We start from the raw sequence: 24,254 nt of genomic DNA, 5'->3' as shown, positions 1-24,254 counted from the left end.
CACTCTTACAGACTGACTCTGAGCTGCACAAGCCTCTTTGTTTCCTGTCATGCTGCATGCTGGGCAGGTAGACAGAAGTTTGGGAAACCTAATCATGAGATGTGACATGAACCTCATGCTGACAATATGTCAGCAGCTGCAGGTGGATCATTTCATTTCACCTTCACCTTCACAAAAACCTGATTTTGTACAGTTAACCTCCTTTTCACACAAGGAAATTGATGACTAGAACCACACAGCCCCTAAGAGATGGAACCAAGATTATAAGCAAGCTCACCCTGTTTTAGGTTTTTCTTTTTTTTTTTTTTTTTAATATTTATTTATTTGAAAGGAAGAGTTACTCCAAATGGCTGCAATGGCTGGAGCTGGACCAGGTTGAAGCCAGGAGCCAAGAGCTTCTCCCAGGTCTCCCACCTGGGTGCAAGGGCCCAAGGACTTGGGCTAACCACCACTGCTTTTTCCCAGGCACATAGAAGAGAGCTGGATGGGAAGTGGAGCAGCCAGGACTCAACCTGGCACCCGTATGGATTCCAGCATTGTAGGCGGCCACTTAACCCACTGAGCCACAGCACCAGCCCCCAAGTGCTCTTTTCTTAACTGTTGTATTCTTAACCCTTCTCAAAAGGGGAAAGAGTTTATAGCTAAGGGCCCCTTCCAGGGTGGCCAAAGGTAATGCAGGTCACAAATTAGGACTTTGCTATGTGCTTGTCCTCAGCACCTAGGACACTGCCTAACATCTGACAGGAGCTTAGAATGTGTGTTCCGACTGCTCACCTGGGCATGGATCATCTCTGCTGCTTCCACTTCCATGGCAACTTAGAAGGGTTTGGAGTCAGAGTGATCTTGGATAGAATTCTGGTTTCCATTGCTAATGATGTGACCTGGGACATGGATATATACAACTCCCCTGGAAAATATAGTAAAAAATACCTACTTCATTGCCTTCATTGCTACTCAGATGGAATTAAATCATGTAGTGATGCTAAACATACACAGACGGCATTCAATAAACAGTAGCTATTATCACCCTCCGTATCTTTTCTTCCAAAAAGGCCTTTATAAGGGATCAATTATATGTAGGTTCCCAAGGTAAAATAAGTGGAGTAGAGGTTGGCATTCAAAGTGAAACCGTGGAAATAATACTGAAGAGTTGGGAAACTTATCTCATGGCTTTTGCTGCCCTCCCTCTGTCTGGGAGTTCTGCAGCCTTGGTCAAGTCAGTCACCTTATTTGTCAGGGCTCCCAATTCTATGCCACGTATCTGAGAATCTATGGCTTTCTTTAGAATTGACCTCTGAAACCTCTAGGATTCTCTCCTTGAGACTCTTTAAGATATTATGTTGAGAAAGAATCAATCTTAGTTTGTTTTACACCAAAATTGTGTGGGGTGACTAGAGAATACATTCATTATCAATTCATTTTTGAATTACATTGTTCTTCGCACCCTGGACATTTTAGGAAACTTACTTCCCATCACAGAAAACTAGAAAACTCGGTTAAAAGCTACAAAAAGACTCAAACCCACCACCTAGCGGTGAAGAAAGGACGTTTCCGGATGGGATGCAAGGTGTGGTGCCAGGACTCGGGACAGGACGGTTGTCCAGGCAGCCTTTCGTCTCCCACCCCTCTCTCCTCAGGCCCTGGGATAGTACTGCGTGCACAGAAACTCGACACTCCCTGACTTAACAGTCCGGCCATTTGACAGTACTCTTTCGCCCATGAAATACTGTGGACTTTCTAGAATTGCGAAAAGGATTATTTTACATTGAGGGGTGGGGCAAGCCTCTTTCTGCCTAAGCAACTCAGATCAGCCCTACCCAAGGGGCCCACCCAGTCCCTCTCTTATGGATAGATTCCTCCATTCCACGAGAGAATGGTTCAGAGAACCAGGAACCAGAACTTTTGAAAAGATCTGATGGAAACACCAACGGGATCCTTAAGGACATTGCTTATCCACTATAGTAATTAAAATTGAGTGTCTGCATTTAAATATCTAAAAGCAGAAACGCGCTGTCCTTAATCTTAAACCAAAAAGGGGATATGAGGCCAGCATCCTAGGGTACCAGGCCTTGGGCACAGGGCTCTCTTTTCCTTCGTTTTTTCTCCTCTTCCTCTCCCCTCTTTCTCCTTTACCTTTTCTCCTTTCGCTCCCCCATCCTTCTTTCTTCGCTCCCCAGTAACAGTGAAGCAATGCTTAAACCAAACAGCAGCACAGGCAGTGCCTTGTGCAGAGAGATTATTTCAGGAGGTACTTGGAAATCCCCTTCCTCATCGAACACGCTTCTCTTCCAGACCTGTGCTGAAATCCGGAATTAGGGCATTTTCCAACAGTCTGCTTTGAATAGTTCTACCTGAGTCTGCTGTTGACCACCGTCCTCTTTCCCACAATTTCCTGAAACCCCTTGAGAATGTCGCCTCTGATCAGCCTTGCCGGGGAAAGCCTCCCGGCTTTTTCGTTCTCTTTCGTTTACGGATGTCGCCCAGGTCTTCCAATGACTTAACAGTTGCGTCCAGTTCACCTTTGAGAGCCTCAGGGCCTCCACGGCCCTCCGGGCTTTTATTCCTGCTCCTGCCTCTCCAGCACGCTCCGGGAGGAGCAGTTTCGGCCGAGAAGTTCCGAGGCGCACTTAAGCGGAACTTGCAACAGTTGGTGTCGGGCGATAGGCAGGTGGGACATGACAAATGGGCCTGGTTTAAAAAACAAAAAGCCCCGGGGAGGGAAGGGGCCGCCGTAGCCTTGGGGGACAGCGCGAGGCTGAGCCCCGGCCGTGGGAAGGCGCCCTCCTGGGCAGCCGGAGGCGGGGGCGGCCGCGGCCGCGGCCCAGCACGACCAGGATGGCAGCCCGACGGGCGGCAACGCAGGGCCGCGGAGCGTGCAGGCCGGCCGGCGCGTGGACCCACGGCGCCCCGGAGCCACGCCGGGGCCAAGGCGAGGTGAGGCCGGGCCTGCCCCCGCGCCGCCCCCGGCGGGAGGCGCGACGCCTAGGCCGCGGGTGCGTGCGCGGCCCCGGGCGACGCGGCTGGGCGTGCGCGGAGCCGCGGCGGAGGCAGGGCCGGGCGGGCGGCAGAAGATGGCGAGGGTGTGTAGGCGGCAGCAATGCTCAGTTGAGAGACGCGGCTTTCGGCAAGAACTGGACTCGTGGCGCCACAAGCTCATTCACTGTGTAGGTGAGACCCTCTCCCGGCCGCCGCCGGCCCCTAGACCGCCCCGCCGCCGACCGCCCCGGGCGGGGGAGGGAGCCGGGGCAGAGGCAATTGCTGCTCCGGCCCGCCCGCCCTCTGTGGCTCCGGCGCCCCCTCCCCCACCCCCCGGAGTGCGAGCGCGCGCGACCCCCGGGCGGGTTCTCCTCCCGCGGGTTGAGCGCGCGCGCCGGCCCCTCCCCTCCGCGCGCCTCCCCGGGGCGGGCTCTCGGGCGGGAGCGCGAGCCCCTCCCCCGCGGCCCGTCCCCTCCCCTCCCCCTCCCCCTCCGCGCCGGTCGCCTGGCCGCTGCCGGCTTTTTGTGGAGTCTCGGCCCGCGGTGCTGCCGCTGCTGCCGGACAAGGGGTGGCGCGAGGGAAGGGCGTGCTGGGCCGCGGCTCGGCCCCCGCGCCCGCTCTCCGGCTGCCGCCGGCCTCCGCCGTGCGCCCCTCCCCCACGCGCGGCGGCGCGCCCCGTCCCCGCGTGCACGCGCTGCTGGCGGCGGGCGGGCGCCCGGCGCTCGGGCGTGTGCGAGGCGTGAGGTGGAGATGGGGGCGGAGGGAGCCGGAGCTGTCACAGGCCCCGGGTCCGCCTGACGGAGCCAAGTGGGGTGTCATGGCCGCGGGGGGCAGCGGCTGCACTTCCTCTGCGGGTGCTGGAGGCGGCCGGGGAGTTGGTCCTGGACGCACGGGTCGGTGTGTGCGTATTTGTGTTCGGTGTGTGCGCGGCGCGGAGGCGGGGGTGGGACCGGCCGGACCGCGGAGCCCGGGCGGGGGTGGCTCTCGTCCGCTGCCCGGGATTGGCCGGAGCCGCCGCCTCGCGGACCGCCTCGCCCGCCCTCCCCACCCCCGCCTCCCGGGCCGCGGGCCGCCCGCGGGTGGCTTTTCCCCGGGCAGGAGGGAGGGCGGGCGGCCGAGCTGCGCCTCTCACGCTGTGTGTTTTGTCTGTTTTTCTCTCCCAAGGTCCCGTTTCCCTCTGTGCGGCGGCCGGCGGGACCATAAGGGCTTAACTCATATATTTAACCCCCCTCCAAAAAGTAAGTGGCCCGTGTGGTGTCTCCGCTCCGCCCGCCGCCCCCTAGCCCCGGCCCGTCCCTGTGTCTGCCTCTCCTGTCCTTTAGCATTGTTGTTTCCCGGTCTTGGCTCCGCTGCTGCCGGGGTTTGGGGGAATGCCCTTTCGTCGTCCTCGGTCCCCCACGCCCAGCCCTCGGGGAGGCCCAGGATTCCGGCACCCCCGCCCACCCCCGCCGGGAAATAGCCTTGGGAACCAGGTCTTCCCCAGCAGAATCTAGGCGATTGCACCCGTTCGCTTGGGCCCCTCATCCCCTCCTTCCCGACAGGGTTTCGTTGGAAGGAATTATGCAAATCCTGCTTTCTGGTGTCCATTCAGCGGCAATTTCATGCGGTGAGAAGTTCTCTTTGTTGTGCGAGGGGGAGAACAGACACTGATTTAATAGACATATCTGTTGGGGGGAAGGGTGGAGGGGGTGTGGAGAGGCTCAGTTTGGAAGAATTACAGCACTTGGTTAGCGCGGTGTCTTTGTGTTAGACTCTTCTGGCCTGACAGGAGGGTCTGCCCTCTGCAGTGTCCCACAAGGGATGTTTTCTGTCATGGATTAAAAAGCAAAACTGAAACTTTGAACAAGTGAAAAATAAGGTAGCCTTTACCTCGAGAATTACAAGCCTTTCCATTTCTGTAGTGTTCATCAGAATGTGTTATGTGAGTTTTGTTAAGGATTTCGACTGTGACATCGAAATGAACGCTCGCATAGGCAACAATGCTTTACGGTATCTGGTATCACTTTGGTTGTCCAAAGGTTAAAAGTACGTTTGAAAGCATATGCTTGTGTAAAGAATAAAAGCATGGGTCGGTTTTCTGGTATAATTTGTCTTGTTGGTTGGATTTAAAAATTCTCCTGTCAGTGCAAACCCAGCTTTTCCCTCCAGGAAATAGCCTTTTGGCGATCAGTTATCATAAACTCTTCTTGTTTATTCTTTCAAGTCTGTCATACATTTGCTGAAATGTTTCATTGGGTTAAGCCCTTCTCAGAATCATGTGTTAGTAGTAGCCCTCACTTAAGAGCAGATACAGGAGGTTCTGAGAAACATGGAATGAATGGGTTGACAGAATTGTGGTAATATAAAATGCTAAATTTTTACTTGTATTTGTTTCAGTTTTCTTAGTGATTGGTTTCTTTCAGTAGGGCTTATTAATTTTTAGAAGATTTTGAAATGACAGATATAACCCTGTAGGTTTTTAAAGTTAATATTGGTTTATTTTAGGTGGTTTTTAATAAGTTGTTTATCTTATTCTAATTCTGTTTGCTTTGAATCCCTGTCTTCTGCCTCAGGTCCCCTTTTTGTCAGTCATTGCTACCTATCCTTAGTGGTTAGTTGTTCCTGCTTGACAAGATGTTTTAGGAGTTTCTTTGTATTACAGCTGGTAAAATACTTACATAAATACATAAGTTGAGCATTAAAATTTAGATCCACCTTTTTTGAAGGAGCATTTCAATCTGGAGTTCAGTTTTTAAGAACATATTCTTCACTCCAGATTCCCTCTTGAAGGTAGTAAAGTTCAAGAGGAATTGAGTCCAGAGTCCAGAGCAGTATTTTACCCTGAGCAGTAATATGTATTGATAGTCTCCCAACTAAAATCAGCTGAGCCTCACGGTTTTTTTCTGTTTATTATTTGTGATTTTTGTCGTGTAAGAGGAGATGCTAAGAGGAAGAACTCTGTGCATTTATAAGGAATGGCAGTGGTCTTCATGAAATCCAAAAGGTGACTGTGTTGTTTACTACCAGATGTAGTAATTCCTCTTTATTTTAATGAGATTGGTTCTGAACAGTTAGCCTTCTGTTTGATTTCTTGACTGATTATCTTAATACTTAAGGGTCATTTAGTTTTTAAATGATACTTAATTTACATTAATCTCAGGATTAAAAATGCATTCTCATTTTCAAAATCTTATCTCCCTCTTTTTTAAGGGAAGAAAGGGATACTGGTGGTGGAGGAGGAGCTGTTGATTCTGTGACTGGTTTGGTTGAATTGGAGTTATTGAAGGTTTATTATTCCTTATCCAAAATGCTTGGGACCAGAAGTGTTTTGGATTTCGGACTTTGTTGGATTTTGGAATATTTACATAGTTTTTACCAGTAGAACATCCCTAATTTGAAAATCCCAAATCTGAACCCTTTTGAGGGTCATGTTAGTGCTGAGAAAGGTTTGGATTTTCAGATTATGGATGCATGACCTACAGTGGGTTCAGACAGTGATTGTGATCAAGATGGATATTTGGTTTCCAGGTGACTGGTTACTAAGGGGTCCTCTGGGACGCCGATGATCAGTGGAGATTCTGGGAAGACTAGGCTCTCTCTGCTGTGTGATGTGTAACCTATTGCTGGGCTGCTCCTCACCCTAACTGTATTCTCAAGAAGCTCTCTACCCGCTTTGCGGACACTTGTAGTGATTTCATTTTAGCTCTAGGTTGGCCAAAAAAGGACAGTAGAATGAATCTCTGTGAGTTACAGAAAGTTATTTCCTGTTTCCCTAAGCCCCTCAAATGTACTTTTAGCTGGAGCAATTCATTTGTTAGCCTTATGGGGCTATATAGGATGGACTGGAATTTTTTACATAGTGAGAATTGGTTAGTCAATTTCTATGGGAACTTGCCACTTTTGAGTACCTGCTTAATATTAATGCTCCTTTTAGGAACCGAAGGCAGTGCTAGGTAAATGCTTACTTCACATAATTATTTATTAAGTGGCTGCCTTGTAACAGCACTGTGGTCAGGTAAGGATATTTGGAGAAACTGCCCTAACTTTCAGGAGCTTTTTGTTAGTGAAGATTCAGTTACCATACAAGGCATAGTGTGTCATTTGATGGTGCAAACTCATGCTAGGTGTGTTTAGAAATTAAAGAAATCTCCTAGATGAAGGAAGGTCTGCAGAAAGTGGTGGCTTTTTGGTGAATATGGACAAGACATTGCATTTGTGAGAGGGTGGGCAGAAGTGGAAGAGGACAGAAGTGAGTTGTTTGAATTGTCCATCACGATAAGTGCCTGGGACGCGTAGGTGATCAGATTTGTAAAGGTAGGTTTTAGGATTTGTAAATGCAGATTATGAAGAAGAGACTTTTTGTTAGGCAACTTTGGGTTTGCAACACATTTCTTTCCTTAGCTGGGAGGAAGAATGTTTGCTTTTTTAAGGATTCTACTAACTAAAACAATGACACAGATTCTTAACCAATCTGACAGGGACATTAATATCATCTGCAGCAATACTGTCTTCTAATAAGTAGGCTCAGTTGGAGGTTACATCTTATTTCATTGAACAAAACATGACACAGTTTTTGAAATTGTGTAAAATCAGTGGCATAGTCATTCTTTGAATACCCTTAGTATTGGTAAATTTTCATCCATGTATGTTGGATTTGGTATTTCTTAAGTGTGGCAAATAAAGGTGTATGTTGAATAATGAGATTGCTTTTTTTTGTTGGCATGCAGACTGATTCTGGAAGCTCTGCACAGGGGCTTGATTTGTTTTGATGTGCCTCTGAACCTGTCTTGCTTCTTACTTCCTTTATGTCTGTCCATCTGGATTCTTTCTTCTTCCCATCCATCTGCTGTATGGAATCTGAATTTGTGATGTTAGATGAGAATAAACAAAGCTTTTTTTTTTTTTTTTTTTTGTAGCTTGAAGTTAAAAGCTTAATATTGCAACTGTACAAATTATCTTGTCTATCTGCAAATATTTAAGAAACCTTTTTATCTTTCCGTGTTCCATACACTTGGACGTTTCCTTGGAGGTAATCCAGTAGAATCTTAACTCATTTTACTGACTTAAATCTTGCATTTAGGAGGTATCCAAAATACTGTAATCCATACCTTGTTTTTTTCTCTTTTTAATTTTTTTGAGATATAATTTACATGGCATAAAATTCACCCTTTTGAAGTATACAATTCAGTGGTTTGCAGTTAATTCACAGGGTTGTGAATTATATCACTGTTTAATTCCAGAGCATTTTTAAAAAAAGATTTATTTACTTATTTGAAAGGCAGAGTGACTAATCTTTTGTCCATTGGTTCCCTTCCTGAATGCTTGCAACAGCTAGGGCTTAGGCCAGGCCAGAGCCAGGAGCCAGACTCTCCTTCCAGGTCTCCCATGTGGGTGGCAGAAACCCAAGTACTCAGAGCATCATCTGCCTGCCAGGCACATGAGCAGAAAGCTGGATCAGAAGTATGGAGAAGCTGGGACTTGAACCGCCACTCCATTTAGGAGTGCATGGGATGCAGGCTTCCCAAGTGGAAGCTTTACCTGCTGCACCACAATAAATGCCCCAAGGATATTTTTGTTACCCAATAAGAACTATTTACAGGTAATTATTTCCCATTCCTTCTATGAACCAGTTCCTAGCAAGCACTTACCTACAGATTTCTCTATTTTGGAAATTTTCATGTAAATAGAATCATACAGTATGTGGCCTTTTGATGTCTGGCTTCTTTGAGCATGCTTTCAAAGTTTTTCTAGGCTATAGCATTTATCAGCATTTTTATTCCTTTTATGGCTAAATAGCATGCATTGAAATACCACATTTTGTTTATTCATCAGTCAGTAGACATCTGGGTTGTTTGCACTATTTGGATGTTAAGAATAATGCTGTTGTGAAAACATGTTTTTAATTCATTTGAGTTTGTGCCCACGATGTAATTGTTGGATCATAATGATGTGTTTTTAATTTTTTGAGGAACTACAAAGTAGTTGCTGTATCTTACATTCCCATCAGCATTGCTGATGTGAGGGCTTCAATTTCTCCACATCTACAACAGTTTCTTTGTGCTTTATATTTAATCTCTCCTTGTGGGTTTGAAGTGGTTCTTCATTGTGATTTTGATTTGTATTTCTCTGATGACTAATGATGTGAGGATCTTTTTACCTGCTTGTTGGCCATATGTATATCGTCTTTGGAGACATGTCTCTTCAGATCTCTTGCTCATATATTATTTGGGTTGCATTTTTGTTGAGTTGGTGTTTTTTATATGTTCTGGATACTAGACCCTTACCATTATATACCTTGCTGATATTTTATTCTCATCATACCATCAATTTGCAAATGATTCCAGATTAACACATAAGCAGATGTATTGTAACGAGCTAAACTACAGGATGCCATGTGAAGGAAATACTGGAATGATCCTAGTGCCATAGAGTTGCTTGAGAAAGACTTCCTAGGACTGTGGTTGTGGCACAGGGGATTGAGCCACTGTCTGGGATATGTGCGTCCTGTATCATCAGCATGCCAAGTTGAGTCAAGGCTACTCTTCCAGTCATTTCTTACAAATACACCCCGAGAGGCAGCAGATGATGGCTTGGGTGCTTGGGCTTCTGCCACCCACATGGAAGGCTAGGATCCCATTGTGGATTCCATACTTTGACCTGGGCCAGACCTGGCTGTTGTGGGCTCTTGGAGGGTGAACCAACTGATGAAAGTGTGTGCGTGCTTTTTTTCTCTCTTTCAAGTAGATGAAAATTAAAAATAAACATGTTTTTAGAAACTTCCTTTTAACCCTTTTCTATGAATTATTCAAATTATTAGTTATTTGGGCCAGCGCCGTGGCTTAATAGGCTAATCCTCCACCTGCAGTGCTGGCACCCCGGGTTCTAGTCCTGGTTGGGGCGCCAGATTCTGTCCCGGTTGCTCCTTTTCCAGTCCAGCTCTCTGCTGTGGCCCGGGAAGGCAGTGGAGGATGGCCCAAGTGCTTAGGCCCTGCACCTGCATGGGAAGACCAGGAGGAAGCACCTGGCTCCTGGCTTTGGATTGGCGCAGTGCACCGGCTGTAGCAGCCATTTGGGGTATGAACCAATGGAAAGGAAGACCTTTGTCTCTCTCTCTCTCTCTCACTGTCTAACTCTGCCTGTCAAAAAAAAAAAAAATTATTAGTTATTTGGTAGAATTGTGCTAACAATACAGCTATATCTTGCTATATCTAAATCTAAGTTCTTGCTATTCTAAAGTGAGGGGTCAAAATACCAAGTTCAGATAATATGGTTATGCCGTATTATTTGAATCTGTTTTATGCTAAAATTTTGGATAATAAATAATGGGTTTGGGTAGGATAGGATTACTAGTATATTGCTGTATCACAAATGTTTTGTCTGAATCTGTTCTACTTTTGGGTAGTTTGCATAGAAATCTGTACACTAACTGTCTTTGAAATCCAAGATTACTTTTTTTTGCCTTTTATAAAACTTAGAAATCTGACAAATTACAGTTCATGGTAAACAATTTTAGGATTTTGTTTCCTGATGCTAAACTAAATACTGTTTTCAAAGGGTTGTTTTGCATTTTGTTGTTACTCTTAGTTTCTCTCTTTTTTTGGAGTGATTAGATTTGGTCTGACGTGGAGTGTTAGATGTAATGATGATTTTAAGGATACAGTTGAGCATCCTGTAAGGTAGGTAAAAGAATAATTCTGCAAAATTTTTTTAATGGATTATGAGGGGCAAGTTATGAAAAGTATGCAGCAATGATTCACAGTTTCCAATGATATTTGTCTTTTTATGCCTTTTTTTTAAAGATTTATTTATTTATTTGAAAGGCAGAGTTACAAAGAGACAGATCTTCCATCCACTGGTTCACTCCCAGTGGCTGCAATGGCTGGAGCAGGGCTGATCTGAAGCCTGGAGCCAGGAGCTTCTTCCAAGTTCCTCACACAGGTGTAGGGCCCCAAATTTCCCAGGCGATAGTAGAAAGCTGGATCAGAAGGGGAGCAGCCAGATCTTGAACCTGTACTGCAGGTGCTATGCCCCAGCACCAGCCCCTTTTTATTACTTCTGTTCCACATTTTTACTTGTTTTTAAATAAAGAGAACTGTGGGTTCTGTTAGTATGTCGCTTAATCACTTTTTTGAACTCAATGTTTTGTAATCCAATGATGTTTCAAGTATAAACCACTTTTATATTTGTATTAACTGCTCTTAGTATAATGAAATTCTTGTAATTCAGGGTAACAGAAGGGTCCAGTTTTATGTTATGTGCATTTTTTAATTGTAAGAGCAGGGTGAATCAAAGGTGTGGCTGAAAGAAAAAACTGCAGGTGTAACCACTGGTTTAGACTGACATTTCACATTTTCATATTGGGGAAGTAGGAATGAATAATATGCTTGAGACATCTCATCCTAAAGAGAAAAAAATTCCCAGTTGTACCTTACAATCCTATAACCACTATTATAGTACAAAAACTCCATTTGAGGTAAAGCAGCATTTCTTAGAAACTTCTGAATTGTTAAAAATCAGCCTATCACAGTTTTGCGAAGTTTTAAGAGGATCATATAAAAAAATTGTCTTATAAGATTTTTTGGTAAGCACTATAAATTGCCTTTTTAAAACTGGACACAAATAGCATAAATTTATCAACAAATATTAATGATATTACTGTCTTGTCTTCAAAGTACACTTTATACTTTTCAGAAAATTTGCACACATTTCATTATGTTTATTTAGAAACATAGAAGAATGGGTTTTAAAGAACAGTAGGTCAGTTGGAAAACATTTAAAATACTCTTAAAACAATCAGCTTTTGTATAGCTTAGGGTAAATACTTTCCTGTTATCCACAGAAACAATTGTATAATATTTTAATGTTAGAAATATCTGAGATATTTAACTTCTCAGGTAAGAATGAAATAGAAGTAACTTTTCTGTTTAAATTGCTTAAAGTGCTATCTAAAATTAGGTATTTTTTTAAATAACTTCTGTTAAAAATGATATACACCACGACCTAATTTTGGGTTAAAAGATGCTTTGAACACCAATGTTTTCTCATTAGATTTACTATTATTGAAAAAACTGTTATATAATTAGTATTGTTTTTGTTGGTATTATTAGATAGGCTGTGACTCAGGACTGGCTTATTTTTCATAAAATTTGAATCATTATAAACCAGTTGTTACTGTGCATAAAAGTAGAGAGTGTAAAAGCATATACCTTTTCTAAATTCACGATATAAATGGGGAGGAAAAACTCATTAAAAGAATGTGTAGGGAATATCTTGCTTGCTTGGTTAAAGAGAAATCTCATATGTGTAAATCTGAATTTCCATAATGAAATGTGTTTTAATTTACAATAGAATTCATACCTATTTTAAGTAACAAGTTCAATTAGTAACATTTAGAATGGTTTAAGAAAATTTTTGGCATGGCATACAATATGCATGCACGAAGGAATTACTGAATTTGTTAAATTAAGACCATACATTCATTAATTTTTTATGATTCATTTTATTTATTTGAAAGGCAGAGTGATAAAGTGAGAGGGAGAGACACAGAGATATAGTCCATCTGCTATTCACTCCCCAAATGTCCATAACAGCTGATCTGGGCCATGCCAAAGTCAGAGCTAGGAACTTGGTCTCCTATGTGGGTGGCAGGAGCCCAAGTATTTGTGCATTAGCAGGAAGCTGGGTGGGAAGCAAGAAGCCAGAACTTGAACTGGCACTTTCGTATGGGATGCTGATATCACAAGTGACATCTTTACCCACTTTGCCACCTCACTAGCCTCTACATTAATATTTTTTAAAAAATGTTTTTTTATTTATGTATTTGAAAGGGAGAGAGAGAGGTCTTCCAGCCTCAAGTTCCCTCCCCAGATGCTCAAAACGGCCATGGTTTGGTAGGCCCAGTCCGTAGTGAGAGGAGCCAGGGAACTGTAGTTGGTGACAGGGGCCCAACTTACTTGTGCCTGATGCTTCCCAGGGTACTCAGTAATGGGAAGATGGATCAGAAGTAGAGATGAGAGTTGAATCCAAGCACTCTGATGTGGTTGTAGGTGCCCCAAATAGTGTCTTAACCATTGCTTCAAATGCCTGTCTCTTCATTTATTTATTTTGATGTTCTCGTTTTTCTTGTATTTTTTTGTGTGTGTATGTTAATTATTCCCAGTACATAGTTTTGGGCTTTTACCTTCATAGTCTTCCTTCACTTCAATCAGGCATATTTGCTAGGTCGTATATAGCTTTTATCTTTATACCTTCCCCTTGAATATTCTCTAATTCTCTTTTCTTTCCATCTTTCAGGTTCACTATTTACTAAAGTTAAAGGGGATGCTAGAACTTTTTTTTTTTTTTTTTTGGTTTAACCATATCAAATTATTAACAGAAAGGAGTTTCAAGGAAATTTTCATTTTGGAAGACTTCAAGCATAGCCAAAGATAGAAATAATAGTATAATGAACCTAGCTACATCAACTGAGATCATTCTTATTTTTTCCTCACTGAATTGTTTTGAAGCAAATGCTAGACATTGTATGTAGTATTGAATCTTTTTTTTTACAGCCTTTTGTATGAGTGTGCTTCCAAGATAAATCACAAAAAAATGGAATTAAAAGCTAAGTTTATATTGGTGCAAAAATTTTTAAACCCACAAATAGTTTTTTCCATGATAAGCACTTTCGGGAACTTTTTGAATCTCCCTGTATAGTAACATCTTTTTCCTGTTTCCTAAGTCATCAGGTGATTAGTAAATTTAAGGAGATAAATGAAAAATTAAAATGGAGAAGACAAATTTTTGCTTTTGTTACTAATTTAATTAGTTTTTTTTTGTTTTGTTTTGTTTTGTTTTGACAGGCAGAGTTAGACAGTGAGGGAGAGGAGAGAGAGAGAGAAAGGTCTTTATTCCGTTGGTTCACTCCCCAAATGGCCACCACAGCTGGTATGCTGCGCCGATCCAAAGCCAGGACCCAGGTGCTTCCTCCTGGTCTCCCATGAGGGTGCAGGGCCCAAGCACTTGGGCCATCCTCCACTGCCTTCCCGGGCCACAGCAGAGAGCTGGACTGGAAAAGGAGCAACCGGGACAGAATCTGGCACCCCAACCAGGACTAGAACCCAGGGTGCCGGCACCGCAGGTGGAGCATTAGCATAGTGAGCTTTAGTGCCGGCCTAATTAGTATTCTTAAAATATGGCACATACTCTGTCATATGTGCCAGAGAAGTGGAGAAGCAGATTTAGAGAGGTTAATTATTTCATTCATGGTCATTAAGATATAGAGTAGTAGACCTGGGATTGTAACTCAGAATCCAGTACTCTTTAATCTTAAACTTTACACATATAGGTAAATTCTTTAAGAATTTCTTGTTGCTTTGCCTTTGTTTCTAGTTACTGATTACTTACTGCTTTATGTAAATCAAGAATTCTGGTTTCTTTACCCATAATCTTGCCATAAATGATAAATTACTTTCTGTTCTCTGGGCTAGAATTAAATCCCTTGTCACTTTCACTTTCTCCTCAGCTGTTATAGTACTGCTTGTTTTTCCTTTTTACTTGCTTGATTTTTTTTTTTTTTTTTTTTTTTTGACAAGCAGAGTTAGGCAGAGAGAGAGAGGTCTTCCTTTCCGTTGGTTCACACACACACACACACACACACACACACACCCCAAATGGCCGCTATGGCCGGCACACTGCACCAGTCCAAAGCCAGGAGCCAGGTACTTCCTCCTGGTCTCCCATGCTAGTGCAGGGCCCAAGCACTTGGGCCAATCTCCACTGCCTTCCCGGGCCACAGCAGAGAGCTGGACTGGAAGAGGAGCAACTGGGACAGAATCCAGCGCCCCAACCGGGACTAGAAGCCAGGGTGCTGGTGTCGCAGGCGGAGGATTAGCCTAGTGAGCCGTGGTGCCAGCCAATTTTATTTTTTTATTTTTTTATTTTTTAGTTTTGTTACAGTATTTGGAGCTCAATAGATTTCCAAAGTGAATGTTTAGCTACTTTAATACTTTTTACAATTAACTGAGTTTTGAGTATATGCTTAGGGAGGAAAGACAGCAAAGAATATCCAAGGGATGCTGGTTCTAGGCTTCAAGTGTGCACCAGCAAAGACCTTAGGATAACAGTGTACAGGTGTTTGGTCTTGTCTTCTATTCATATCCTTCCCAGAGACCACAGTAGGGTTGGAGGGGCAAATAAGGGAAAGCACATTGAGGTCAGGATTCATGACTCCTGGATGTTAGCCAATTGCCTTCTTGGATCTAGTCTCTGTGACTTAGATTTGGTGCATTTGGCAATAAATATTTTAAAATGTGTGATATAAAGGGAAGTTGTTGGGGCCAGTGTTGTAGTGTATTGAGTAAAGCCACCACCTGTAACGCCAGTAAACCACGTGGGTACTGGTTAGGGTCCTGACTACTCCACTTCCAATCCAGCTTCCTGCTGATGGTTTGGAAAAAGCAGCAGCAGATGACCCAAGTGCTTGGGCCTCTGCCCCATTCATGGGAGACCTGGAAAAAGTTCTGGGCTTCTGCCTGGCCCAGAGCTAGCCGTTTTGGCCACCATTGTGAACCAGCAGATGGAAGATCTCTCTCTTTCTCTCTCTTTGACTTTGAAATTAAATAAATAATTTTTTAAGAGAAGTTGCTGAGTACTACTGCATACTTGCTGAGAAGGGGAGATTGGGCAAATCGAAAAATGATAAATTGTTTAGACAAAATAATGCTTCCTATAGCAGGCACAGGAAGATAATGTGACAAAGGTAATATGGAGACATTCCCATCTAAATAAGCTTTCACGAAGAATTAAAAAAATGAAAGGAACATAAATGTTTGTATTTCCCTTTGTTGAGGTGTGGCTTCTTTGTGACATGATTTATTGTCTAACTACTAATTTCATCATGTATTAGGTTATGTGGATTTTCCTTCAGCTAATAAGGAAGCTGACAAAGTTTCAGTTGTGTGAAAAGCGTATCTGATCACAGGTGGTGATCCTTTAATTATGGGTGGACATTAGGAAGTCCATGAATCATTGGTAATCATTACTGACAAAGTCTTCAAAGTAGTCATTTCTCTATGAGTATTTAATAGAACAATATATCTTCTTTTTTTAAAGATTTATTTATTTTATTTGAAAATCAGAGTTACACACAGAGAGGAGAGGGAGAGGGAGAGGGAGAGAGAGAGAGAGAGAGAGAGAGAGAGAGAAAGAGAGGTCTTCCATCTGATGATTCACTCCCCAGTTGACCAAAACAGCCAAGCTGTGCTGATCCAAAGCCAGGAGCCAGAAACTTCTTCCGTGTCTCCCACATGGATACAGGGGCCCAAGATGTTCTTCTGCTTTCCCAGACCATAGCAGAGAGCTGGATCAGAAGTGGAGCAGTCAGGACTCGAACTGGCACCCACATGGGATGCTGGCATTGCAGGTGGCAGCTTTACCTGCTACACCACAGCGCCGGCCCCTAGAATAATATGTCTTTTAAAAATGCTTTTAATATGTCACCAGTGGCCAAATAGTCAGTGCATTAAAATTTTATTTCATGTTTATCTATTTGGAACTTCTCAGTTATCTTCAGCAATATTATTTTTTATTGCTCTTACATCTATCTAGATCTGGTTTCTGTTCTTCAAAGAGAATACATAGGATAAAATAATATAGAATCATTTCCAACAGTTTTTAAGAGGTGTTAGAATTTTGCTTTATTGACTTTTTAAAGGTCAAAACAAGTATGAGTGAAGTGATAAAAGCTGTTTTCTTTGTGAGCCTTAATGCAGCAGTTTTTATTTGTATATTTGTGATGTACAGCTTTTCACTGTATGGTATTTATTAAAATAAATTCTGTCATGTTATGAAAGCTTATCTGAGAACCAGAAATCAAATATTTCTTCTGAAAACAGTTTCACAAAGACCTATAGCTATAAATGTATAGTCTTACCTAAAAGGTAACATTCTCTTGGCCTCCTTATCCTTTGATGAAGAATTGTTTACTTTTATATAACATTTCCAAATCAGAGATTAATACATTTTATTGATGAAAGGCAAAGGTAGCTGCATAAGTAGGTTAAAGATGGAAAAGCAAAGCTGAAATTTTTTATGTTAGATGAGAAGACTTTAGGCAGGAGTTTTCAGGAGCTATAAATAAATCTCTGTGGGACTTGGGTTTTCTTAAAAAAAAAAGTCGGGGCTGGCGCCATGGCTCACTTGGTTAATCCTCCACCTGCAGCGCCGGCATCCCATATGGGCACCGGGTTCTAGCCCAGTTGCTCCTCTTCCAGTCCAGCTCTCTGCTGTGGCCCAAAAGGGCAGTGGAGGATGGTCCAAGTCCTTGGGCCCCTGCACCCACATGGGAGACCCAGAAGAAGCTCCTGGCTCCTGGCTTTGGATTGGTGCAGCTCCGGCTATTGCGACCATCTGGGGAGTGAACCAGCAGATGGAAGACCTCTTTCTTTTTTTTCTATGTAATTCTGTCTTTCAAATAAATAAATTTAATAAATAAATAAATTTAAAAAAATTTATCAACCTGCTGCCTTAACATAGTGTCTCAGTTATCTGTTGCCACAGTCATGCTGCATATTAAACCATTTCACAACTTTGTGACATAACTAGAAGTGTTTGTCAAGTTCACAGGTCTAGGGTTCAGCTGATTTGGGTGGGACTTGGTAGTTGGCACTGTTGATCTTAGCTGACTTGCTTAGGTTGACTTTCTTCATGTCTGGAGTAGGTGTGGTTGGAGTCTGGAGTGATGTTGGTTGACTAGTTGGTTTTCTGACAGTTATGCTTTACCTTCAGGATAGCTGTTCATGGCAGAAGAATACAAAGTAATGAGAAATTAGAAAGCATTTTTTCAAGCCTCTGCTTATGTAATGTCACTAATATTTCCTTGGCTAAAGCAAAATGTATGATAAAGCTGACAGTCATGGGGGGAAGGTATTATAAAGTTATATGGCAGGGGCTGGCACCGTGGCTCACTTGGTTAATCCTCTGCCTGTGGCCCTGGCAACCCATATGGGCGCCGGGTTCTAGTCCCGGTTGCTCTTCTTCTAGTCCAGTTCTATGCTGTGGCCTGGGAGGGCAGTGGAGGATGGCCCAAGTGCTTGGGCTCTGCACCAGCATGGGAGACCAGGAAGAAGCACCTGGCTCCTGGCTTCGGATCGGCACAGCGCCGGCCGTGGCGGCCATTTGGGGAGTGAACCAGCGGAAGGAAGACATTTCTCTCTGTCTCTCTCTCTCACTGTCTGTAACTCTACTTGTCAAATAAATAAATAAAAATCTTTTTTCTTAAATGATGGAAAGGGCCATCCTTTCTTTTTTTTTGACAGGCAGAGTGGACAGTGAGAGAGACAGAAAGGTCTTCCTTTTCCATTGGTTTACCCCCCAATGGTTGCTGCAGCCAGCGCGCTGCACTGAATCCGGTGCCCTACAGGACTAGAACCTGGTGTGCCGGCACTGCAAGCAGAGGATTAGCCTATTGAGCCGTGGCGCTGGCCTAAATAAAAATCTTGAAAAAAAAAAAGTTATATGGCAAAGAGCCTTAGTGTATGGAGGAATCAAGAATTTGGGCCATAGGGCTGGTGCTGTTGTGTAGCAGGTAATGCTGCTGCCTGCAGCGCCGGCATCCCATATGGGCTCCAGTCCTGGCTGCTCTACTTCTGATCCAGCTCTCTGCTGTGGTGTGAAAAAGTAGTGAAAGATGGTCCAAGCACTTGGTCCAAGTGCTTGGTCTCCGCATGGGAGACCCTGAAGAAGGTTCTGGCTCCTAGCTTTGAATCAAGCCAGCATTTAGGGGGTGAACCATCGGATGGAAGACCCCCCTCTCTCTACAGCTACCGCTGCCGCTACCGCTACCTCTCTCTGTGTAACTCTTTGAAATAAAATAAATAAATCTTAAAAAAAAAAAAAAAGAATTAGGGACGGGAAAAGGATTTCTTTTTTAAAGATTCATTTATTTGATAGAGTTACAGAGAGAGAGAGAGAGCACTTACATCCACTGGTTCACCTCCAGAAAAGCCAGGGCTGTGCTAGTCCAAAGCCAGAGGCTTCATCCAGGTCTCCCACACGGGTTCAAGGACCCAAGTACTTGAGCCATTTTCCACCTCTTACCCTGGTGCATGAGCAGGGAGTTTGATTGGAAGTAGAGCAGCTGGGACTCGAGGCAGCACTCAAATGGGATGCCAGCATTTCAGGCAGCAGCTTAAAAACCCTCTACCACAACACTGACTCTGAATAAAGGTTCTTTAACCATCTTGTAAGACCTCCCAAGATACCTGATTCCAACCTACTTCATTCTCACCTCTCTATATCCTGCCAGTCCTCATTCTCAATTTAAGTCTTAGAACTACAAAACACAGCCTTTTTTTTTTTTTTTTTTTAGTGTACAGGTATGACCACTTGTTATATTTTATGTATTTACTTTTTAAAGATTTATTTATTTGAACAACAGAGTTACAGAGAGGTAGAGAGAGAGAGGTACTCCATCCACTGGCTAACTCCCCAGATGGCTTCAATGGCCGGAGCTGTGCCAATCCGAAGCCAGGAGGCAGGAGCTTCTTCCTGGTCTCCCGTATGGGTGCAGGGGCCCAAGGACTTGGGCCATCTTCTACTGCTTTCCCAGGCCATGACAGAGAGCTGGAGCGGATGAAGAGCAGCTGGGAGTAGAACCGGTGCCCATATGGGATGCTGCTGCTTTAGGCCAGGGCTTTAACCCACTGCGCCACAGTGCTGGCCCGTGTGTTTTATTTATTTCTTCCTTCCCCTTTCTTTGTCCTGATGCTGCCTGCAAGACCCTGGTCAGCAAGACCTTTGAAATCAACAACCATATCATGTTTTACTTTAAAAAAATTTTTTTTATATTATTTGGGAAGCAGAGAGAAAAAGAGAAAGGAAAAGCAATATGGAGAGAGATCTTCAATCTTCTGGGTCAAAAACCAAGAGCCTAGAACCCAGTCTGGGACTTTGGATTGACAGGCACTCACATACTTTAGCCACCATCTGCTGTCTCCCACAGTGTACATTAGCAGGAAGCTGGGTGGGGAGCAGGATAGCCTGGATATCCTGGACTGAAGCAAGCATTCTGGTTATGGTATGTGGGTGTCCCAAGTAGTATCTTCACTGTGTACCATTTGCCTGCCCCTAGAGTATTTCTGCTGTGTATTTCAGTTTTGTTTACAAAAATAAAAGCAGACATTACTAGTTTTTAATTTCCCCCTTCTTACGTGTAATGATCGCTTATAAAATACACAGTGGTATTCCTTGCTTTTTTTCATTTAATAGGTCTTAGCTGTCTTCCCATATTAATATATGTAGAGAACATTCTCCTTTTTCACAACTGCATTGTATTCCATTGTATGGGTGTACTTTTTATTTAACTAGGTGGTTATTGAACATGTGAGTTTACAGTCTACACTTATCCTTAACTACAGCAGAGAATAATACTATATTTAAGTTATTTCCTATGTGTGCTGGTGCTTGTAAGATACATTTCCAGGAATGGAATTGCTGAGTTAATGTGTAAAAAGTATTCAGGGCCAGCACTGTGGTATAGCGGGAAAATCCACTGCCTGCAGTGCTGATATCCCATACGGGCACTGGTTCAAGTCCCAGTTGCTCTGCTTCTGATCCAGCTCTCTGCTATGTCCTGGGAAAGCAGTAGAAGATGACCAAGTCCTTGAGCCCCTGCACTCTCGTGGGAGACCCATAGGAAGCTCCTGGCCTCGGATCGGCCCAACTCTGGCTGTTGCTGCCATTTGGTGAGTGAACCAGTGGATGGAACACCTCTCTCTGTCTCTGTCTCACTCACTCACTCTCTCTGTCTCTCCCCTTGTCCCTCTCCTTCTCTCTCTGTGTAACTCTGACTTTCAAATAAATAACTTTTTTTTTAAAGAAAGGAAACTAGTGATTTTTTTAAGATTTATTTATTGATTTGAATGTCAAAGTTATACAGAGAAGGAGAGGCAGAGAGAGAGAGGTCTTCCATCCACTTGGGCTATATTCTGCTTTCCTAGGCCGTAGCAGAGAGCTGAATCAAAAGTGGAGCAGCCAGGACTTGATCCAGTGCCCATATAGGCTGCCGGCACTGGAGGCGGCAGCCTTACCCACTACACCACAGCGCAGGCCCTATACTTGAGATTTTACTAAGTTGCCATCTACATGGATGAAATAATTTTGTAGTCTGCTCATCGTTGTAGGAAGATTCTGGTTAGGAGAAGGAGTCTTCACAACCTTACCAATATAGTACTGCATCTGACTGTAGGATTTGTGTGTATTTCATAGGTAAAAAAGTTCTCAGAGTGGTTTTCATTGGCATTTCCGTTATGATGAGGTTGAGCATCTTATTTCTGAATTTTTGCATATTCAGAATCCCTTCTGAATCTGTTAAGAATAAAATTCAATTGCATTGTTAATGGTTTAGGAAGCTTAGAGTGTATGACTGATAAAGCATAAACATTCTTATTCCATTCTTTTCAAGCCTGTGGGGTGTCAGACGGGTTTTGCATAGTCTCTTTTAACTACTTGAAAGGATTATAGAAAATTGTTCAAATTTTGCCTTAAGGCCTCATCTTGTATGTATCCTAGGCAAGTTGCTAAAATAATTGTTACCTAGTCAGTATAAGTTAATTTTTGTAGATGTTTTTGCCTTCCTTTAATGTGTTGTACAAAATGCTAGATGCCTTTTATGATTCTGTGTTTCCTTTTTATCTCTAACCTGCCTGTTTTATTTGTTCTTTTTGGCACTTCATTCCTTTCTTTGTCAGCATTCTGTTTACTGAATGTTGGAAAAACTGCTTGAACTTTTGGTGGTAATGCCGCTATATATGTTAACATTCTGATCTGGAATTGCTGTCTCTGAACAGTTCTTTTTCCAGCTAATAATGCCATTAAATATTGTCTTGGCTGAGTTTATAAACGTTGTTACTTAATTTCATTAAGACTGATACCTTAGAGACTACAGGAGAAGTACATAGTAAAATACACAATAGAGATTAAAGGTAATAAATAAGAATAAGTGTGCCCAATTAAGAAGGGATCAAGAGGCAGAAACTAATGACACAGAGCCAATCCTATATTCTGTTAACTAGGTTGACAAGGAAGTAGTTACTCGGTGACTCATAGATACTAATCCAAAATGTTCTCTGTCAAATAAAGATATATTGACTCCAGTGGATTTTTCAAACAAGGGGGAAAAAACCCTTTGTTTGCATTGGGGACAATCTTTGTTTAGACGGTTTGGTTGGATATTGCATTTTGAATTTATTCATTGAGCAACATGTCTCATGAGCATCTCCACTAGCTACCAAGCGCTATGCAGGAATATGTTGATATGTAAGGCAGACTGCTCCTGCTTGCATAACACTTAGAGCTTGATGGGAGAAACAGGGACATTAATCACAGTGGGGAATGAGATGAGTGCTTTGAAAAGAATTGTTCTTTGTATATAATTGTGTATGGAAGGGGCAGTGGGGAATTGAGTATTAAAAATACAAAATTTTTGAAAAAAATTTTAATTTGAGAGGTAAAAGATGAGTAGGAGGCTCTTTGCCACATCTACTGTGAGAATGAAGACCATTCTCAGCAATCAGACTGTTAACATTACAGAAAATGTTGACATCAATCTGAAGGGACACACAGTTACTGTGAAGGGACCCAGAGGAACCCTGCAGAGGGACTTCAATCTCATCAATATAGAACTTGGATTCAAGAAAAAGAAGAGGCTCTGGGTTGACACATGGTGGGGAAATAGAAAGGAACTGGCAACTGTTCGCACCATCTGTAGTCAACGTACAGAATATGATCAAGGAGCTTACACTGGGCTTCTGTTACAAGATGAGGTCTGTGCATGCTCACTTCCCTATCAACATGATTATTCAGGACAACAAGTATCTTGTTGAAATCTGAATTTCTTGGGTGGAAAATATATCCAAAGTGTTCGGATGAGGCCAGGTGTTGCCTTTCAGTGTCTCAAGCCCAGAAAAGTGAATTAGTCCTTGAGGGAAATGACATTGAACTTGTTTCAAATTCAGCTGTTTTGATTCAGTAGGCAACAACAATTAAAAATAAGGACATCAGAAAATTTTTGAATGGTATCTATGTCTCTGAAAAAGGAACAGCTCAGCAGGCTGGATGAATAAGACATAAAAGTTGTCCTACTGGGGCTTTTGCTGTAAGCCCATCCCATATGGTTCAAGACCCGGCTGCTCCACTTCCAATCCAGCTCTCTGCTGTGGCCTGGGAAAGCAGTAGAAGATGACCCAAGTCCTTGGGCCTCTGCACCCACATGGGAGACCCGGAAGAAGCTCCTGGCTCCTGGCTTCAGATCTGCACAGCTCCGGTCATTGCAGCCATCTGGGGAGTGAACCATCAGATGGAAGACCTCTGTCTCTCTCTCTCCTCTCTCTGCCTCTGCCTCTCTGTACCTCTGTCTTTCAAATAAATAAATAAATAAATCTAAAAAAAAAAAAAAAAAACACACTTGTATGGCTACAGAAACAATAACCTAGATTGTGTCTTGTGTATTTTAATAATGCAATAAAAGTTCTGTTGATTTGAAGGGGGAAAAAGAGATGAGTAGGAATTACCTAGGGGAACAGTGGTTAGTAGAAAGGATTCATCTAGACATTACTATGCTTTCAGATGATGGAAAATTAGATGTTGATTTTCCTCTTAGGATTCAGATTTATATAAATGTATTCCCTTTTCATCACTTAGTATACTTAAATATGCCTTTAAAAGGCCCAATTTTGGCTGTGGAATACATGTATTAGAAAAAATTTAGGAAAACTGAAATATGGAAAATTGAAAGGGGGACATTGGCTGCATATATTATTTAAAAAGTTGTAGGGAGGGCCGGCACTGTGGCGCAATAGGTTAATCCTCCACCTGCAGTGCCAGCATCCCATATGGGTGCCGGTTCTAGTCCCGACTGCTCCTCTTCCCATCCAACTCTCTGCTATGGCCTGGGAAAGCAGCAGAGGATGGGTCAAGCCCTTGGGTCCCTGCACCCATATGGGAGACCTGGAAGAAGCTCCTGGCTTCGGATTGGTGCAGCTCCAGCTGTTGTGGCCATTTGGGGAGTGAACCAATGGAAGGAAAACCTTTCTGTCTCTCCCTCTCACTATCTGTAACTATACCTCTCAAGTAAATAAATAAAATATCTTAAAAAAAAAAAGTTGTAGGCAAAAAAGACACAGTTGTACTCAGGTACTGTATGTTTCTTTAAATGCATAGCTGTACAGTTCCCAGAGACATTCTGTAGCAGGCACTCTGTGAGTTCTTTAAGGTCAGTCTTTTTTTTTTTTTTTTAATAGGCAGAGTGGACAGTGAGAGAG

At 43.1% G+C, this 24,254-nt stretch overlaps 2 protein-coding genes and 1 pseudogene across 28 annotated transcripts in view; 2 read left to right on the top strand and 1 right to left on the bottom strand.

The window, feature by feature from the left end:
- The window catches only part of PIK3AP1 (phosphoinositide-3-kinase adaptor protein 1), a 221,568-nt gene extending 218,778 nt beyond the window's left edge, over positions 1-2,790 (bottom strand). The window contains exons 1-2 of one of the 3 annotated variants that reach the window (XM_089314634.1): positions 2,134-2,790; positions 775-907 (exon numbers count right to left, since the gene is read on the bottom strand). Coding sequence is in view for 1 of the 3 variants with exons in the window: in XM_089314633.1 (XP_089170759.1) it covers positions 775-782 (8 nt within the window). In the remaining 2 variants the exon portion in view is untranslated. Of the gene's footprint in view, positions 1-774; positions 908-2,133 lie in introns of those variants that run through there. The other 2 variants (XM_089314635.1, XM_089314633.1) reach the window with 2 other exon arrangements.
- A 45-nt stretch (positions 2,791-2,835) lies between these two features.
- The window catches only part of LCOR (ligand dependent nuclear receptor corepressor), a 122,376-nt gene continuing 100,957 nt past the window's right edge, over positions 2,836-24,254 (top strand). For 4 of the 24 annotated variants that reach the window (XM_070057455.2, XM_051823448.3, XM_070057464.2 and 1 more), the window contains exons 1-3: positions 3,032-3,168; positions 4,141-4,214; positions 4,518-4,582. In XM_070057455.2, the coding sequence (XP_069913556.2) occupies positions 4,537-4,582 (46 nt within the window). In that variant the 5' untranslated portion in view covers positions 3,032-3,168; positions 4,141-4,214; positions 4,518-4,536. Of the gene's footprint in view, positions 3,169-3,658; positions 3,874-4,140; positions 4,215-4,517; positions 4,583-24,254 lie in introns of those variants that run through there. The other 20 variants (XM_051823446.3, XM_051823443.3, XM_051823457.3 and 17 more) reach the window with 13 other exon arrangements.
- Positions 14,507-23,197, top strand: LOC149121949 (large ribosomal subunit protein uL6 pseudogene; annotated as a pseudogene). Its single transcript, XR_016222071.1, has one exon. The product of XR_016222071.1 is annotated as a large ribosomal subunit protein uL6 pseudogene (transcript).

Source organism: Oryctolagus cuniculus, chromosome 15 (assembly GCF_051225735.1).
Source record: "Oryctolagus cuniculus isolate XC-2025 breed Fujian yellow rabbit chromosome 15, ASM5122573v1, whole genome shotgun sequence".
Taxonomy (NCBI): domain Eukaryota; kingdom Metazoa; phylum Chordata; class Mammalia; order Lagomorpha; family Leporidae; genus Oryctolagus; species Oryctolagus cuniculus.
This window is presented reverse-complemented; position numbering and strand designations above follow the sequence as displayed.